The following is a 19,143-nucleotide window of genomic DNA, read 5'->3' on the forward strand; positions in this document are numbered from 1 at the left end:
GGTGGAGGGGTAGCAGCTGTTTCTGAACCTGGCGGTGCAAGTCTTGTGGTACTTGTACCTCTTTCCTAATAGTAGCAGCGAGAACAGAGCATATGCTGGGTGGTGTGCATCCTTGTTGCTATCCGACAGCCATGTTCCCTATATTGGGAAGGCTTTTGCCTCTGATGTCCTGGGTTTTGTCCACTACATTTTGCAGGGATTTACACTCAGGGTTATTAGTGTCCCCATACCAGACTGTGATGCAGCCGGTCAGCACACTTTATATCACACGTCTGTAGAAATTTACCAGGGTTTCTGGTCATTCCAAAATCTCTCCAAACTCCTAAGGAAGTAGAGGTGCTGACATACTTTCTTCATGATGCCATTAGAGTGTTGGATCCAAGAAAGATCTTCTGAGATAGTGATTCCCAGGAACTCAAATTTGCTCAATCTCCCTCCTGTGTGCTGACTCATCCATTTTTATAGAACTCACTACCATGGTATAATTTGCACATTTGTTGATGGTGTTGTCATACTGAGCCACACAGTCAGTTGGTGTAAAGCAAATAGAGTAGGGGGCTAAAAACATAGCCTTGTGGTACTCCAGTACTGATGGAGATTGTGGAGGAGATGTTCTTACCAATCCTCATTGATTGAGGTCTGGAGGTAAGGAAATCCATGATCCAATTACGCATTGGGGTGTTGAGTCCCACTTCTTGGAGTTTGCTGATCAGTTTTGAGAGGATGATGATCAACTACAGATGATGCCAATCTGTAGTGTTAGGTCTGCTTTGTTCATGAATGAGTGAGACAAACACCAGACTGAGTCGAAATCTTGTTAGGTCTGCTTTGTTCATGAATGAGTGAGACAAACACCAGACTGAGTCGAAATCAGGGTTCTTTGTTCTTTATTACCGGATTGTAACACTTGCAACTAACAATGTTAGTCGGAGAATGCATTCTGCCGTTATCAGCAAAATGGTGATTTTTTTATACCCTTGGATACGTGCTTAGAACATCATCATATCATTACTTGTCCAATGACTAAAACTGTTGCTATCCTTTCCCTGCTAGCTTCCTGCCTCTCAATCCATCAATGTCTCTCTTATCTTGTAAGTACAAGGATGCATTCACATCTTGTTACAGCCCTGCACAGGGTAACTCCTTACACATTCCCATCTCATGATGTTTTACCTTACAGTAGTCAATAAAGAGCGTCCTGATATATGCATTTTTGCTATCCGTGTCTTCCAGGGCTTTGTGTAGGGCTCATGAGATGGCATCTGCTGTAGACCTCTTACTACGATAGGCAAATTTTCAGTGTACTTTGGGGCTAGAGTGATTTATAAATACCCAAAGTTCTCATGAGTCCACTGATTTCAGAGGATTGTGCTGGAGCAGTCTGGAAGACAATATGAGAGTTCAGGGAATCATTGAAAACCTCAGAATATACTGATAGGAGGGGACTTTAACCTTAATTTGGACTCAAAGATGGACAAAACTGGACAAAAGACTAGCAGAAAGAACAAAGTAGCCAAATTTATGGTTAAATCGATGCAGGAAATGCAACTTTGGATATATGGAGGAGACAACACCCAAAGAAGAAGGAATACTCATATTATTCGGGTAGACGTAAAACATACTCAAGGATAGACCTGTTCCTGTTGTCAGCTCATATCCAAGGGAGAGTTAGAGAAACGGAATATAAAGCTAGATTGTTATTGGATCACTCACCCCTTTTATTAGCAATAGAGCTGGTGCACATCCCACCGAGAACGTATAGATGGAGATTAAACTCCATGAAGGGCTTTGGCAAATACTAGAGCACCTCGGATGGCCCCCAAAGTTCCTCAACATGGTTATCCAACTGCACGAAAACCAACAAGGTCGGGTCAGATACAGCAATGAGCTCTCTGAATCCTTCTCCATTAACAATGGCATGAAGCAAGGCTGCGTTCTCGCACCAACCCTCTTTTCAATCTTCTTCACCATGATGCTGAAACAAGCCATGAAAGACCTCAACAATGAAGACGCTGTTTACATCCAGTACCGCACGGATGGCAGACTCTTCAATCTGAGGCGCCTGCAAGCTCACACCAAGACACAAGAGCAACTTGTCTGTGAACTACTCTTTGCAGACGATGGCGCTTTAGTTGCCCATTCAGAGCCAGCACTTCAGCGCTTGACGTCCTGTTTTGCAGAAACTGCCAAAATGTTTGGCCTGCAAGTCAGCCTGAAGAAAACTGAGGTCCTCCATCAGCCAGCTCCCCACCATGACTACCAGCCCCCCCACATCTCCATCGGGAACACAAAACTCAAAACGGTCAACCAGTTTACCTATCTTGGCTGCACCATTTCATCGGATGCAAGAATCGACAACGAGATAGACAACAGACTCGCAAGGCAAATAGCACCTTTGGAAGACTACACAAAAGAGTCTGGAAAAACAACCAACTGAAAAACCTCACAAAGATTAGCGTATACAGAGCCGTTGTCATACCCACACTCCTGTTTGGCTCCGAATCATGGGTCCTCTACCGGCATCACCTACGGCTCCTAGAACGCTTCCACCAGCGTTGTCTCCGCTCCATCCTCAACATTCATTGGAGTGACTTCATCACCAACATCAAAGTACTCGAGATGGCAGAGGCCGACAGCATTGAATCCATGCTGCTGAAGATCCAACTGCGCTGGGTAGGTCACGTCTCCAGAATGGAGGACCATCGCCTTCCCAAGATCGTGTTATATGGCGAGCTCTCCACTGGCCACCGAGACAGAGGTGCACCAAAGTAGAGGTACAAGGACTGCCTAAAGAAATCTCTTGGTGCCTGCCACATTGACCATCGCCAGTGGGCTGATATCGCCTCCAACCGTGCATCTTGGTGCCTCACAGTTTGGCGGACAGCAACTTCCTTTGAAGAAAACCCAGAGCCCACCTCACTGATAAAAGACAAAGGAGGAAAAACCCAACACCCAACTCCAACCAACCAATTTTCCCTTGCAACCGTGTCTGCCTGTCCCGCATCGGACTTGTCAGCCACAAACGAGCCTGCAGCTGACGTGGACATTACCCCTACATTAATCTTTGTCTGCGAAGCCAAGTCAAAGAAGAAAAGAGACTTAAAAGACAGGATTTTAGAGAATTCATTGAGCGCCAAATTAAAATGTACTTTGAAATAAATAAGGAATCAGTGAAAGATAAATTTATACTGTGGGATGCAATGAAAGCCTTCATCAGAGGGCAGATAATAAGTTATGTAACTAAGATGAAGAAGGAATACAATTGGGAAATAGAACAGCTGGAAAGGGAAATAGCAAGTACAGAAAAATAATTAGCAACAAGGGAAGATGCAACAAAAAGAAGAGAATTGGCGGATAAAATATGAAACACTACAAATTTACAAGGTGGAGAAGAACATAATGAAGACAAAACAGAAGTATTATGAGCTAGGAGAAAAAAGCACAAAATACTAGCTTGGCAGCTTAAGACAGGACAAACTAAAAGAATGGTATTGGCATCAAGGAAAAAGGACAAACAAATTACATATAACCCAACAGAGATCAATGAAAACTTCAAGGAATTCTATGAGCAATTATATCGAACTGAGAACAAAGGAAAAGAAAACAAAATAGATGAGTTTCCAGCTAAGATTGGACTACCGAAATTGCAAGAAGAGGAGCAAAACAAATTAATAAAATCATTTGAAATAAAGGAAATACAGGATATATTTAAAAAAAAAACTACCGAACAATAAAATGCCAGGAGTGGATGGACTCCCAATAGAATTCTATAAAACATTTAAAGATTTATTAATTCCTTCTCTCCTGGAAGCAATGAACCAGATTGAAAAAACACAAAACATGCTAGATTCATGCAAAACACCAATAATTACAGTAAAACCAAAGACGGAAAGATCCACTAACACCAGTATCGTATAGACCAATATCTCTACTCAACACAGATTATAAGATAATAGTTAAACTATTAATAAACAGATTGGCCGACAGTGTACCAAAAATAGTAAAACTAGATCAAACTGGATTTATTAAGAAAAGACGAACAACGGACGATATCTGTAAGTTCATTAACTTAAGCCATGCAGTACAAGGAAACAAGACGCCAACAGTGGCAGTTGCCTTAGATGCAGAGAAAGCCTTTGACAGAGTAGAATGGAATTATTTATTCAAAGTACTACAGAGGTTCAACCTACCAGAGAAATATATTAATTGGATTAAAGCATTATCTAAGGGACCATTGGCAAAGGTGACAGTAAATGGATATATATCAAACCATTTTAAATTTAGCAGGTCAACTAGTCAGGGATGTCCACTATCTCCCTCACTGTTCGCGTTAGCTATAGAACCAATGGCAGAACTGATAAAAACAGAAAATAAAATAAGAGGGATAAAAATTAAAGAGAAGGAATATAAAATCAGTCTATTTGCAGATGACGTCATAGTATTCTTAACAGAACCAGAATTATCAATAAAAGAATTACATAACAAATTGAAGGAATATGGAGAAGTATCGGGGTACAAGATCAACACAAATAAAAGTGAAGCGATGCCAATGATTAATGCGGATTTCACAAAGTTTAAGAAAGAATCACCATTTAGATGGCAAACACAAGCAATCCGATACCTAGGTATCAAACTAGATAATAATCTAGGCCATCTATACAAATTAAATTATCACCTATTAATGAAGAAATTACAAGACAACTTAGAACATTGGAAAGACTTACCATTAACACTGATAGGAAGGGTAAATTGCATTAAAATTAATATCTTCCCAAGGATACAATACTTATTCCAATCGTTACCAATTCACCTAACAGAGAAATTCTTCAAGGAGCTAAAGAAAATAATAAGGAAATTCTTATGGAAAGGGGGGAAACCGAGGATAGCGTTAGATAAATTAACAGAATGGTACAAACAAGGTGGTTTGCAGCTACCAAACTTTAAGAATTATTATAGAGCAGCACAATTAAGATATCTATCAGATTTTTTTCAAACAAGGGAAAAACCAGATTGGACCAGATTAGAACAAGATAAAAATAGAGGAGAGGGTACTATATATACTATATATATATATATATCTTTCTTCTTTTCTTTGGCTTGGCTTCGCGGACGAAGATTTATGGAGGGGGTAAAAAGTCCACGTCAGCTGCAGGCTCGTTTGTGGCTGACCAGTCCGATGCGGGACAGGCAGACACGATTGCAGCGGTTGCAAGGGAAAATTGGTTGGTTGGGGTTGGGTGTTGGGTTTTTCCTCCTTTGCCTTTTGTCAGTGAGGTGGGCTCTGCGGTCTTCTTCAAAGGAGGCTGCTGCCCGCCAAACTGTGAGGCGCCAAGATGCACGGTTTGAGGCGTTATCAGCCCACTGGCGGTGGTCAATGTGGCAGGCACCAAGAGATTTCTTTAGGCAGTCCTTGTACCTTTTCTTTGGTGCACCTCTGTCACGGTGGCCAGTGGAGAGCTCGCCATATAATACGATCTTGGGAAGGCGATGGTCCTCCATTCTGGAGACGTGACCCATCCAGCGCAGCTGGATCTTCAGCAGCGTGGACTCGATGCTGTCGACCTCTGCCATCTCGAGTACCTCGACGTTAGGGGTGTGAGCGCTCCAATGGATGTTGAGGATGGAGCGGAGACAACGCTGGTGGAAGCGTTCTAGGAGCCGTAGGTGGTGCCGGTAGAGGACCCATGATTCGGAGCCGAACAGGAGTGTGGGTATGACAACGGCTCTGTATACGCTTATCTTTGTGAGGTTTTTCAGTTGGTTGTTTTTCCAGACTCTTTTGTGTAATCTTCCAAAGGCGCTATTTGCCTTGGCGAGTCTGTTGTCTATCTCATTGTCGATCCTTGCATCTGATGAAATGGTGCAGCCGAGATAGGTAAACTGGTTGACCGTTTTGAGTTTTGTGTGCCCGATGGAGATGTGGGGGGGCTGGTAGTCATGGTGGGGAGCTGGCTGATGGAGGACCTCAGTTTTCTTCAGGCTGACTTCCAGGCCAAACATTTTGGCAGTTTCCGCAAAGCAGGACGTCAAGCGCTGAAGAGCTGGCTCTGAATGGGCAACTAAAGCGGCATCATCTGCAAAGAGTAGGATTCTATTGACAGCGTGGTTAAGTGAAAAAACACACAAATACTGGAGAAACTCAGCAAGTCAAACAGGGCCTTTATGATACATCACCGAAGATACTCTATCCGTAAACTCATCAAAAACTCAGTGCTGTTAAGATTGAGTTGTGTTTTATTGTGCAGTATTTTCATTATAATCCTTTGACTCAAATTTGAGACATCTCCGATTTTACTGCAATATTTGGCTGAAGTTAAAAGTTATGATAGTTACCCAATACGATTGTTTTAAATTGGAAAGTTAGTACATTCTTATCATTGATGAAGATAACCCTTTAAATAAGATGTCTTTGTACTCATGGTAGGTAGATTTATATTAGCAAAATATAGTAAACTCTTATTTCTCTTCTAGGGTTTGTCTAGAGAAGCTCCAAAGAAATTGCGTTTTTCTCCTGGGATAGTCCATATAGACGGTAGAGTATGAAATAATTCCCTCCTCTGACTAAAAGGAAGTGGGCAATTTTAGTTCAAAGTTCACATTGATTATCTGAGTACATACATGACATCACATACAGTCCTGACATTCTTTTTCCTGCAGGCGATGTGCAGAAAAACTATGCAATAAGATATGTATACATGTAAATAAACTGTGCAATGCAGAAAAAAATATTGCCTCTTAAATGTGGAAAAGTAATACTCCCTAAATGAGTCTGAATTGTTGTTGAGGAGTCTGATGGTGGAGGGGTAGCTGCTGTGCTTGAACCTAGTGGTTCAAGTCTTGTGACACCTCTACCTCTTCCCTGATTGTAGAAGTGAGAACAGCGTGTGTGCTAGGAGGTGTGGATTGTTGATGATTGCTGCTGTTCTCCAATGGCAGCGTTTCCCGTAGATGTTCTCAGTGGTGGAGAAGGTTTTACCGGTAATGTCGTGGGCTCTGTCCAGTATGTTTTGCAGGGCTTTCCACTCAGGGCTATTGGTGTTCCCATACCAGACTGTGATGCAGCCAGTCAGCACACTTTTCACCACACATCTAGAAATTTTCCAGGGTTTCTGGTGTCATACCAAGCCTCCGCAAATTCCTGAGGAAATAGAGGCACTGACATGCTTTCTTCATTATGCCATTTGTGCGTTAGGTCCAGAAAGATCCTCCAAGATAATGACTCCCAAAAACTCAAATTTGCTCACCCTCTCCACTTCTGATTCCCCCAATAATCACTGGATCTTACATCTCTTGTTTTCCCTTCCTGAAGTCAACAATCAGTTCCTTGGTTTTGGTGACATTTGAGAGTGAGGTTGTTGGTGCACCATTCAGTCACATTTTCAATCTCCCTCTTGCATGCTGACTCATCACCCCTTTTTATAAGAACCGACTACCATGGTATTGTCAGCGAATTTGTAAATGGTGTTGACGTACTGAGCCAAGTAGTCATTGATGTATTTCTTTTCTTATCATTGTAGTTTATACAGCACTTTTGTTTTTGAAAAGAGTGCTGTAGTTTTCCACAGAACACTGTATGGATATCTGACTTAGGTGGGAACTGCTGGATTGTAAATTGATCTCTTCAATATAGTGTTATTAATACTGAAACACAAATGTAGTAATCATGTGAATGTTTGACATTTACGCAACAAGGAAATTATAAAATGGGTATAAGTGAAGTGGTGAAAGAAAAGGTGAGATCTTGGAGAAGGCATAAATAAATATGTGCATTTAAGAGGTGAGTAACAAATAAAAAATACAAAACCATTCATTTCTAAGATTACAAAATAATATTGATCAACTGGGAAAATGGGCAAAGGAAGTTAACTCAGAGAAGTCCAAAGTAATTGTATTTTGGGAAGTTAAACCAGAACAGGACATACGCAATAAATGGCAGAGCCTTGAGGAATGTTGTTGAACCAAGAGACTTAGAGAAACAGTACATAGTTCCCTGAAAGTGGAGACACAAGATGGTGAAGAAGGGGTATGGCATGCTCACCTTCATTAACAGAGTCATTGAGTACAAGAATTACAATGTCTGATACAGTTGTATGAAAACATTGGTTAGGCTACGTTTGCAGTAATGTATGCAGTTCTAGTTGTTACACTTCATGTAACTATGTGATTAGAGAAACCCAACACCCAACCCCAACCAACCAATTTTCCCCTGCAACCGCTGCAACCGTGTCTGCCTGTCCCGCATCGGACTTGTCAGCCACAAACGAGCCTGCAGCTGACGTGGACATTTACCCCCCTCCATAAATCTTCGTCCGCGAAGCCAAGCCAAAGAGAAAGAAGAAGAAATATTTCATAAGGATGTGGCCTGAATTGGAAGGCTTGAGTTATAAAGATAGATTGGATAGGTTTGGTGTGTTTTCAATTGAACAAAGCAATAGAAGTACATAAAATTGAGAGACATAAGGTAGATAGCCAAAGTGGCAGGTGTGCCTAAAACTAAGTTTAATATGAGAGCAAGGAGGTTTAAAAGGAATTGAGATATTTTTTTCCACAAAGAGCAGTGGGTATCTGGAATGAGCTGCCAGGGAAGGTGGTGGAGAAAAGAATGGCAACAACACTTAAGAGGCATTTTGAACTAGCAAGGCATAATGGGATATGGAATTAATCTGCTCAGGTGGGATTAGTGAAAGTTGACATGGACCAGTGAGACAAAAGACCCACTATGCTATGCAGAGCAGGAAATTGCATGGATAGAAATTCATGAAATTGTGTACCTGCATCAGAATGATGACAAGCATTTTTAAATCAATGTTCAGGGTTGAAGAATAGTTGATTAATAATAATAATGGAGGAAGGTTAAAAAAAGGATTTGGTGCACTTTTTTTACTTGGTGAAATACAAAAGTCAGGAAGGGAAATGGAATCTGCTGCTCAGAAGCAGGATACTTGGGCTAAAACCTGGTCTGGGCTGGCACTCATCCTCCACATACATATCCTCCCATCTCTTCATTTGTCCAGGCATTTTTCCATGAGAGATAAGATTACTAAGAAATAATGGGGAGGAATGGGATTACTCTGAGAGTTGGAAGTGATGAGAAATGTGAATATATTTGCAAATCAGAATGATGTCCAACTTAGTGGAGAACCTACTGGTGGTGAGTTAGCATTTCTGCATTTGTCCCATGTGGTAAAGGTCATAGGTTTGGGAGATGCTGCTGAAGTAGGTTGAGTGACTGCCATAGGTAGTTTACACTACAGCCATTGTGTAACAATGGTGGAAGAAATAAATGTTCACAATAATTGATGGGATGCCAATGAAGGTGACTTTTTTGTTAAAGATGTGTCGCTCTTGAGAGTAATTCTCGTTTCAAGTGGAGAGCATTCCATAACGCTGCTGACTTGTGTTGAATAGTTGAGGGAAAAACTTTTTGGCGAAATAGTCACTCGTCACAGGATACGTCAGAATCTGATCTGTTTTTGTGGCTACAATAATCTGGAGGAAGGTGACCTCCAGGATGGTGGTGATGAGGGTAATGTCATTGGATATCAAGGGTAGATGATTGTTGCTGGCCACTGCCTGAAACCTTTCTGACCATGTTAATTACTGCATATCAGCTTGTGGCTAAATATCGCCTAGATCTTGCGCACGTAAGCATGGACTACTTCATACTAAGGGGTTGCAAAGGAAATTAATGATACCAAACTGTAGCACATATCATCACTTCTAAACTTGGAATATGTCATTGGTGAGGTAGATGGAGATAGAACCATAGAACACTACAGCAGAAACAGGGCATTTGGCCCTTCTAGTCTGTGCCAAAATATTATTCCGCTAGTCCCGTTGACCTGCACCCAGTCCATAACCCTCCAGACTTCTCCCATACACGTATCCATTCAATTTATTCTTAAAACCGAAGATGGCACGAGCTTTACCACGTCAGATGGCACGAGCTTTACCACGTCAGATGGCACGAGCTTTACCACGTCAGATGGCACGAGCTTTACCACGTCAGATGGCACGAGCTTTACCACGTCAGATGGCACCAGCTTTACCACGTCAGATGGCACCAGCTTTACCACGTCAGATGGCACCAGCTTTACCACGTCAGATGGCACCAGCTTTACCACGTCAGATGGCACCAGCTTTACCACGTCAGATGGCACCAGCTTTACCACGTCAGATGGCACCAGCTTTACCACGTCAGATGGCACCAGCTTTACCACGTCAGATGGCACCAGCTTTACCACGTCAGATGGCACCAGCTTTACCACGTCAGATGGCACCAGCTTTACCACGTCAGATGGCACCAGCTTTACCACGTCAGATGGCACCAGCTTTACCACGTCAGATGGCACCAGCTTTACCACGTCAGATGGCACCAGCTTTACCACGTCAGATGGCACCAGCTTTACCACGTCAGATGGCACCAGCTTTACCACGTCAGATGGCACCAGCTTTACCACGTCAGATGGCAGGTTGTTCCACACTCCCACCTCTGAATGAAGAAGTTCCCCCTAATATTCCCCCCCTAAACCTTTCCCCTTTCACCCTAAAGCCATGTCCTCTCATATTTATCTCCTAATCTGAGTGGAAAGAGCCTACTCGTATTCACTCTGTCTATAAACCTCTATCAAATCTCCCCTCATTCTTCTACACTTCATGTAATAAAGTCCTAGCCTGTTTAATGTTTTCCTCTAACTCAACTCCTGAAGACCCAGCAACATCATAGTAAATCTTCTCTGCACTCGTTCAATCTCACTGATATCCTTCCTGTAGATAGGCAATCAAAACTGCACACATTACTCCAAATTTGGTCTCCCTAATGTTTTGTACAATCTCATCATAACATCCCAACTCCTATACTCAATACTTTGATTATGAAAGCCAAGATGCCAAAAGCTTTCTTTACAACCTTGTCTACCTGTGACACCACTTTCAGGGAATTATGTATCTGTATTCCCAGATCCCTTTGTTCCTCTGCACTCCTCAGTGCCCTACCATTTACTGTGTACGTCCTACCTTGGTTTGTCCTTCCAAAATGCAACATCTCACACTTGTATAACCATATAACAATTACAGTACGGAAACAGGTCATCTCGGTCTCTGTAGTCTGTACCGATCTAAGTGATCTTGTCTAGTTCCACCTATCTGCACTTTGCCCATAACCCTCCAATCCCCTCTCATCCATATACAACTTTTCCTTAAATGACAAAATTGGCTTTGCTGTGACCACCTCTTCCGGTGGGCATTCCACTCAGCCACCACTCTCTGAGTGAAGAAGATCCCCCTCATGTTGCTTCTAAACTTAAGCCCCCTAACTCTTAACTCGTGACCTCTTGTTTGAATCTCACCTACCCTCAAGGGGAAGAGCCTATTCACATCTACTCTATCTATCCCTCTCATTCTCAACCTTCTATGCTCCAATTAATAAAGACCTAATCTACTTTCTTTGTAATCTAGATTCTGAAATCCAGGCAACATTTTAGTAAATCTTCTCAGCACCCTCTCTACCTTATTGATATCCTTCCTATAATATGGTGACCAGAACTGTACATAGTATTCTAAATTTGGCCTCGCCGATGCCTTGAATAGTCTCAACATCACTTCCCAACTCCTATATTCTATACTTTGATTTATAAAGGCCAGCATACCAAAAGCTTTCTTCATCACTCTATCCACATGAGATTCTACCTTCAAAGAACGAACTATTATTCCTAGATCTTTCTGTTCTTCTGCATTCTTCAATGCCCTCCCCTTCACTGCATATGTTCTGTTTTGATTATTTGTCCCAAAATGAAGTACTTCACACTTTTCAGTATTAAACTCCATCTGCTATCTTTCAGCCCACTCTTCTACGCAGTCCAAATCCTTCTGCAGTCTCTGAAAACCATCTTCACTATCCACAATTACACCTATCTTTGTATCATCCACATATTTACTAATCCAGTGTACCACTCCATCATCCAAATAAATGACAAATAACAAGGGACCCAGAACTGATCCTTAAGGCACACCGCTTGTTATTGGCCTCCATCCTGACAGACATTTATTCACCATGACTCTGGCATCTACCTTCTAGCCACTGTTGAACCCATTTGACTATCTCAAAATTAATACCTAGCGCCTGAACCTTCCTTACCAATCTTCCATCTGGAACCTTATCGAAGACCTTAAAGAAATCCATATAGACAACATCTACTGCTCTACCCTCATCAACCTTCCTAGTCACCTCCTCAAAAAATTTAAGAAGATTTGTCAAACAACCTTCCACGCACAACCCCGTGTTGAGTATTTCTGTTCAGACCCTGTCTCTCTACATACTTAACATATATTATCTCTAAGAATAATTTCTGTTAGTCAAACTTGCAGGCTTATAATTGCCAGGCTTGTTCCTTTTTAAACAAGGGAACCATGTGTGAGAATCGCCAGTCCTACTGCACTATGCCCCTCTCTAATGATTTGTAAAAAATCACTGTCAGACCCTCTGCTATTTCTTCCCCGACTTCCCTCAAGGTCCTGGGGAAAATCCCATTGGGACCTGGAGACATCCATTTTGATATGCTTCAAAAGCTCCAATACCCTTTCATTCCTTATCACTACATTTTCCATAATTACCCCTTTGCTTCCCTTATCCTGCACAATTCAATATCTCTCCCTTTGAATACAGAAGAAAAGAACTTGTTCAATATCTCACCCATCTCATTTGGCTCGGAGCACATTTGTCCGCTCTGATTCTCTAAGGGAGCAATTTGTAAAAACCCTTCAGAATTATTTTCACTGTTTGCTATAGGCATCTTGTACCTTCTTTTCACTTTCCTAATTTCTTAAGATTCTTTTTACAATCAGTGGATTTTTCCAATCATTTTGTTGACAATTTGTTTCTTGTATTTAATGTGGGCCTACCTTTTTATTTGAACCAAATTTCGAATATTCCTTGAAAACTATGGCTCTCTTGAACTTTTGGCTTCGTATTTCATCCTAACAGGAACATAAAGATTCTGTACACTCAAAATCTCACTTAAAAGACCTCCAATTCTCCTCTATATCCTTCCCATAAAACAAATTCTCCCAATCCACTCCTCACAAATCCTTTCTCATCTATTCAAATCTGGCTTTTCCCCACTCAAAAACCTCAATCTTTGAACCAGACTTATCCCTTTCCGTAATTATATTGAAATTAATGGTACTATGATTACTGGATCCGAAGTGCTCTCCAACACATAACTCTGACACTTGCCCTATCTCATTCCCCAACAGTAGATCCAATACTGCCTCTTCTCTAGTGGGTACCTCAATGTATTGCTGCAAAATATTATCCTGCACATCTTTTACAAATTATAATCCATCCAGCCCTTTCACAGAATGTGTTTCCCAATCTATATTAGGAAAATTGAAATTCCCCACTAACACAACCCTGTTCTTATTACAAATATCTGCTATTTCCTTACAAATTTGCTCTTCTATTTCTCACTCCCCACTAGGTAGTCTATAATACACCCCTATAAGTGTAACTTCTCCTTTCCCATTTTTCAATTCCACCCATACTGCCTCCCTTGACGAGACCTCCAATCAATCTCATCTAAGCACCGCTGTAATACTTTCCTTGAGAAGCAATGCTACACCACCCCCTCTTGCCCGTCCAATTCTATCGCACCTATAGCAGTGAAATCCAGGAATATTTAGCTGCCAGTCATAACTCTCCTGCAACCACATCTCACTAATCGCTGCCAAGTGTCTATCCACACCTTCAGCTCGTTAACCTTTCTTACAATACTCCTAGCATTAAAATAAATGCATTTCAGAGATTTTGTACATTTTTCTCTCTGACCCTTTCTTTACAGTCAACTCTGTTATTTCTTTCCATCATCTCCCCTCCATTACTGTACTGATGATTTTCCTTCTCAATCACCTGTCTATCCACCCCCAAACTTTCCTATAAACCTTCTCTGTTTACAGTCTAACGCTCTTTTTGCTGTTCTCCTTTATTTGCATCCCTTCCCCCAACTATTCTAGTTTAAAGCCTCCTGAGTAGCCCTTGTCTTCATTAAATTCCACCTGCCATTATCTGGCCCATTTCTCCAGTTGGTCTAGGTCCAGATCTGCAAGTTTTGAAAGCCTTCCTCGCTGTCCACAACACCTCCAATCTTAGTGTCATCAGCAAACTTGCTGATCTAATTTACCACATTATCATCCAGATCATTGGTATAGACAACAAACAACAATGGTCCCAGCACCTATCCCTGAGGCACACCACTAATAACAGGCCTCCAGTCTGAGAAGCAATCATTCACTACCACTTTCTATCTTCTCCCATTCAGCCAATTTCGAATCCAATTTACATTCTCTCCATGGATACGTAGTGTCTGAACCTTCAGAACTAACCTCCCATGTGGGACCTTGTCAAAGAACTTACTAAAGTCTATCTAGACAACATCACAACCTTCATCTAGTTTCTTGGTAATCTCCTCAAAACTTAAGGTTTGTTAAAAGTGGTCTACTGCATACAAAACCATGCTGATTAACCTTAATCAGCCTTTGGCTGTCCAAATATTTGTCTATCCGATCTCTCAGAACTCCCTCCAATAATTTACCTACTACTGACATCATCAGGCTCAGCGGCCTGTAATTTCCTAGTTTACTTTTGGAGCCTTTTTAAACAACGTAACAACATGAGCTACCCTCCAATCCTCTGGCACCTCACCCATGGCTAAGGACATTTTAAATATTTCTGCCAGGGCCCCTGCAATTTCCCTCAAGGGCTGAGGGATTATCATGTCAGGCCCAGAGGATTTATCTACCCTTATTCGCTGTTCCATGACACTACTACTTGTTTCCCTTTCTTCCTTATACATTATGCCAGTTTCCTAAGTAAATACTGATGCAAAAAAACTGTTTTAAGATCTCCCCTATCTCGTGAGGCTCCACACATAGACAACCACTCTTCTTTTAGGGGACTAGTTTTGACCCTTACTATGCTTTTACTCTTAATATGCTTGTAGAAACCATTTGGGTTTACCTTCATATCATCTTCCAAAACCCCTACGGTGATGTGCTGAGGATAGATGATTGACCTCAACAACCATAACCATCTTCCATTGTGGGAGTGTTTTTACTTTGATGTTAAGGGCAGTCAGTCACACTTATCTAGATTTAGAGATATTTATACCCAATTCTCTATTCGATGTATCAATGATTATTTTATATTTTCTGATTATAGTTTTGTACACCTTTCAAAATTTTGTATACCATTAATTAAAGCATTTTCAATGCTATCAAGCTCTTTTATATTGTAATAGTCCCCCACCAGTCATCCTTCATTCTTTCTAGAACCAAATTCCTTCCTCTACTAGTATATACTCTGTTTTTAAGCACCCTAAGAATGTTTTTGGTCTATTTCCAGAGCTACTGCATGTTTGTATAATATGGAAACTAGAACTGCATGTGTAGTCCAACCAAGGTTCAATGCAAGCTTAAAGTTATTTAGCTTTACAATTCTCCTGAATTTACCCTAATGCTTCATTGCTTTTTAATGTCCTTATTAAACTGAATTATGAAATGTAATTAATTTTTTTTAAAAACCTTGGTGCCTCATTTAAATAATTATCCAAGCAACATTTTGTCTCTTTATTTTTCCTACCAAATGCCCCTTCCATATTTTCTTAATTTTAATCTTTATCAATTAATGCCTGTTGTACAAGTTCATTAATGTATCAGTCATTCTTACCTAGCATTAACTATACTCTCAATTTAATGTTGTTTGCAAATTTGGGAACTACTACTGATTCTCTGGACCAAATAGTAAATATAAATTGTGAAGAGTGGTGATTGTAACAGTGATCTCTGAAAGATCTCTCTCACCTTTTGGGAATCTAGCTTTCTTCATCCTTGTGGTATTTTCTTTCCCTCTCTCAGTGCCAGCTTCATACAAGTTGTACTACTTTTAAGATTCCAGATTCCATTATTGTCATTTAATAGTACAGAACATGTAATATGTGAAATTGCATTATGCCCGCCATAAGCCAGAGTCGCACTAGTGTCGCCCGGCACCCCTTGGAGTACAAAAGAAAGAGAAGTAGAAGAGAGTCCTTTCAGAGTCACTGCAACACCTTTACAGCTGCTCAGACTCCTGTTCGATCCATTGACAACCCGAGCTCCAGATCCAAACCTCTGATACTTCAGTGCCTGGGGCTCTTCGTGAGGCCTTCTTGCCCTCAGCACTCTCTTGACTCCCGATTCCGATAGCTGGTTCTCATGAACTTGGCTCCTTCTCAACAGGGAAATGGGGAGAGGGTTGTTTCTGATGCCTCGCTTCTGGTACCTCGCACCTGTCCACTGCTCCCCTAGAGTCTGCAACCTCTCATTGCTGCTGCTGAGACAGGGTGCTGCCATCTTGTGCACAGGCTTGTGGTTGCAGGATTTTAGTTTTAAAACACTATTGACTTGTCTATCAGGCTGTTTAACACATGTAAGGAGCTACCAGCATTAGGACCAGGAGGTTGAACCCTTCGGAGCAGTGCTGTGTTTCAGCTCCCTGCTCTCCTGGGTCCACACCACTGGCAGTGCTGCCATTACAGTAGCTCCGGTGCTGCCATTTTTTTTGACCCCTATCTCCACATGCCTTCCCAATATCTGTGTGGCTACTGCCTGTTTACATATTCTTGAAAATCCATATTTCTACTGCAATCTTCTGATAAACTCTGATTCCTCAAGGTCAGTGGAGAAGGTCAAGCATGAAATTCACCTCTGCACCTCTGGTTTTAGCTTTTGTTTTAACTTTCATTTATGAATGAAAATTCTTTATTCTTTTCCATTGTTGATGGTGACCCAATGCCCTTTTTTTTGAAAGTAGGAATTATATTTATTGACCATCACACCTGAAATGCATTTAAAATAGGATTTATATTCTTGAGTTTAATTCATCTTGTTGATTTTTTTTCACAATCTTATTTCTAATGTTTTTCTCAGCTTGTTACTTTCATGGATCTGAGGGAGAAACAGAATAAAATAGCTATTCAATAAATCTGCTACATTACTTTGATATTATTTCAGTTTAATTTGCATATTCTTTGGTGGTCTTTTTCAGTCCACAAAATATTTTTGTAGTCCTTGATAACAGTTTCATGGTCATTTTGTATTTTTTTACATTTTCTTTACGATTTGCTCTGATTTTTATTTCTTTATTGTCTGTTTACTATGAATGGATAATAATTGATGGTGGTGAGTGTGGCAGAGACCGCTAATCTTGCAGAGGTTAAAATAAGGCATGTTTACAGTCATACTTTTTTTTTGTCTATTTCGTTTTTTACCTACAGAGGGAGCTGTATGTGGAAGGAGCCTGGAGGAAAGACAACAAACTTTATTGCAGCTGGAACATATTTTCCAGGCTTCAGGATTTCCTTACCATATAGTATTTTTAGAGGAGGTAATTTTATCGTTATCCTGAACATTACAACATTGTGAAAGTTTTAACAATACAGTAATTCAGATTTTGTTTTGTTTTAGATCCTGCGAAAGTGTTGTTATTTATTTACAAAGTACTGAAACAAATTGACTGCTTTTGTTCTACAGGTATTTCAATTGCCAACTTCCATGCTGAACAGTGTTTCTTGCAGCCCTGCAAGCCATGGTGAAAACTACAAAGAGGCAGTTGATGGTTTCCTACAAAAACAAAGAGAGACCCTGGTTGGTGCAGAACAAGAACCTACAGTTGTGACGCAGTTGGATGTCACACATTCAGAAGATCAGATTCAAGCAAAACTTGCTCAATTTGGAATCAGCAGCGAAGAGAATTCCAGGAACAACTTGTCAGAAACTTCCATCAGTAGGAAATGGCAGTTTACCTCGGCACAAACAGAAGCAGTAAAGGAACTGTTCAGTTCAATAAAGACTCTAACTGCTAAAGAGGAATTGCTGCAAACATTACGGTAAAAATAAACCTGAATGTTGCTTTGGAGTAGATCTTCATATTTTGCTTATTTATGAGGTTATGATCTGCCCTTGTAAACTCTCCTCAAAACTACTATTGGTATCTGGTTTTACTGCATGTCGCTATAATTGTGTATAGAATCAAACACAGATCAAACACAGAAGCAGGCTTTTTAGTTCCCTGAGTCCACACTGATCTATTTACACCAATCCCAATTTATTCTCTCCAGATTCCCATGAACCTTCCCAGGATCCTATCATTTACCTTACACTAGGAGCCATTTAAATTAATTTACAACACGGTAGCAGATGATTCCATCTATTGAAATCCATGCTGCCGGATTACATCCATTAACCTACTAACCCTGTTCGATTTTGGAGGGTGGGAGGAAACCAGAGCACCCGAGGAAAATCCACACAGGTCACAGGGAGAATCTTCTTCTAGACAGTGGCAGATTTGAGCCTGGGATGCTAGCAGTGTAATAGTGTCGCGCTGACTGCTGTGCTAATGATGTAACCCACAAACATGCAAGCTTTTGGGATGTAGATGGAAACTGGAGCATCCATGGGAAACTCACAGTCACAGGGAGAATTCAATACAGACCACATCAGTTGCTGAAGATCTATTGCAGTGCCACTGTTCTGTCCCATACATAGTCCTCCTGTAATCAAAACCCCTTTCTCCTCACTTTGTTTTCCAATTTTCATAGAAACTTGAATTTCAGAAAAAAGGCCACACATTGGGTAATAACTTGTGCTGGGTCTTCACGAGTGCAATTGTTTATTTTCATATTCCCTCTTTTTGCTTGTTCCTCATCTTCAAATACATGTTCTTTTTTAATTTATGGGAAATTGGCTTCCAACCGATATTCCAATTTAAATCTCAACAAATTGCATGGAAAATTGTACCTTTAGCTCTCTCCTAAATATTTGGCGAATAACTGTTTAGCACGAGTCCCTTAAACCTCTCATAATACGAGACTTTTATCAGATCATCTGCCATTTACTTTTTCTGCTATAAGGGAAACAGTCCTATATTTTTCACGCTATTTTCAGGCACTGAAGTTAGGTCACTCGATAGGATTCTAAAAATTCTCCTCTATTCTGTTTTTAAGTCTCCCTCTTCTGAAGCTGCGCATAGTAGCATTGCTGTGGTTTGATGGGTGCAGACTTCCTTCTTGGACATAGCCTCAGAGGCCAATGTTCATGTCACAGTCTGGA

The 19,143-nt window shown here is 40.9% G+C and overlaps 1 protein-coding gene across 5 annotated transcripts in view; it reads left to right on the forward strand.

The window, feature by feature from the left end:
* The window catches only part of ctu2 (cytosolic thiouridylase subunit 2 homolog (S. pombe)), a 60,956-nt gene that overhangs the window by 25,108 nt on the left and 16,705 nt on the right, over nt 1–19,143 (forward strand). For 4 of the 5 annotated variants that reach the window (XM_069901238.1, XM_069901240.1, XM_069901239.1 and 1 more), the window contains exons 5-7: nt 6,472–6,532; nt 17,310–17,419; nt 17,566–17,921. In XM_069901238.1, the coding sequence (XP_069757339.1) occupies nt 6,472–6,532; nt 17,310–17,419; nt 17,566–17,921 (527 nt within the window). Of the gene's footprint in view, nt 1–968; nt 1,092–6,471; nt 6,533–17,309; nt 17,420–17,565; nt 17,922–19,143 lie in introns of those variants that run through there. The other variant, XM_069901242.1, reaches the window with a different exon arrangement.

The sequence above is a fragment of the Narcine bancroftii genome, chromosome 10, assembly GCF_036971445.1.
Source record: "Narcine bancroftii isolate sNarBan1 chromosome 10, sNarBan1.hap1, whole genome shotgun sequence".
NCBI classification, from domain to species: Eukaryota; Metazoa; Chordata; class Chondrichthyes; order Torpediniformes; family Narcinidae; genus Narcine; species Narcine bancroftii.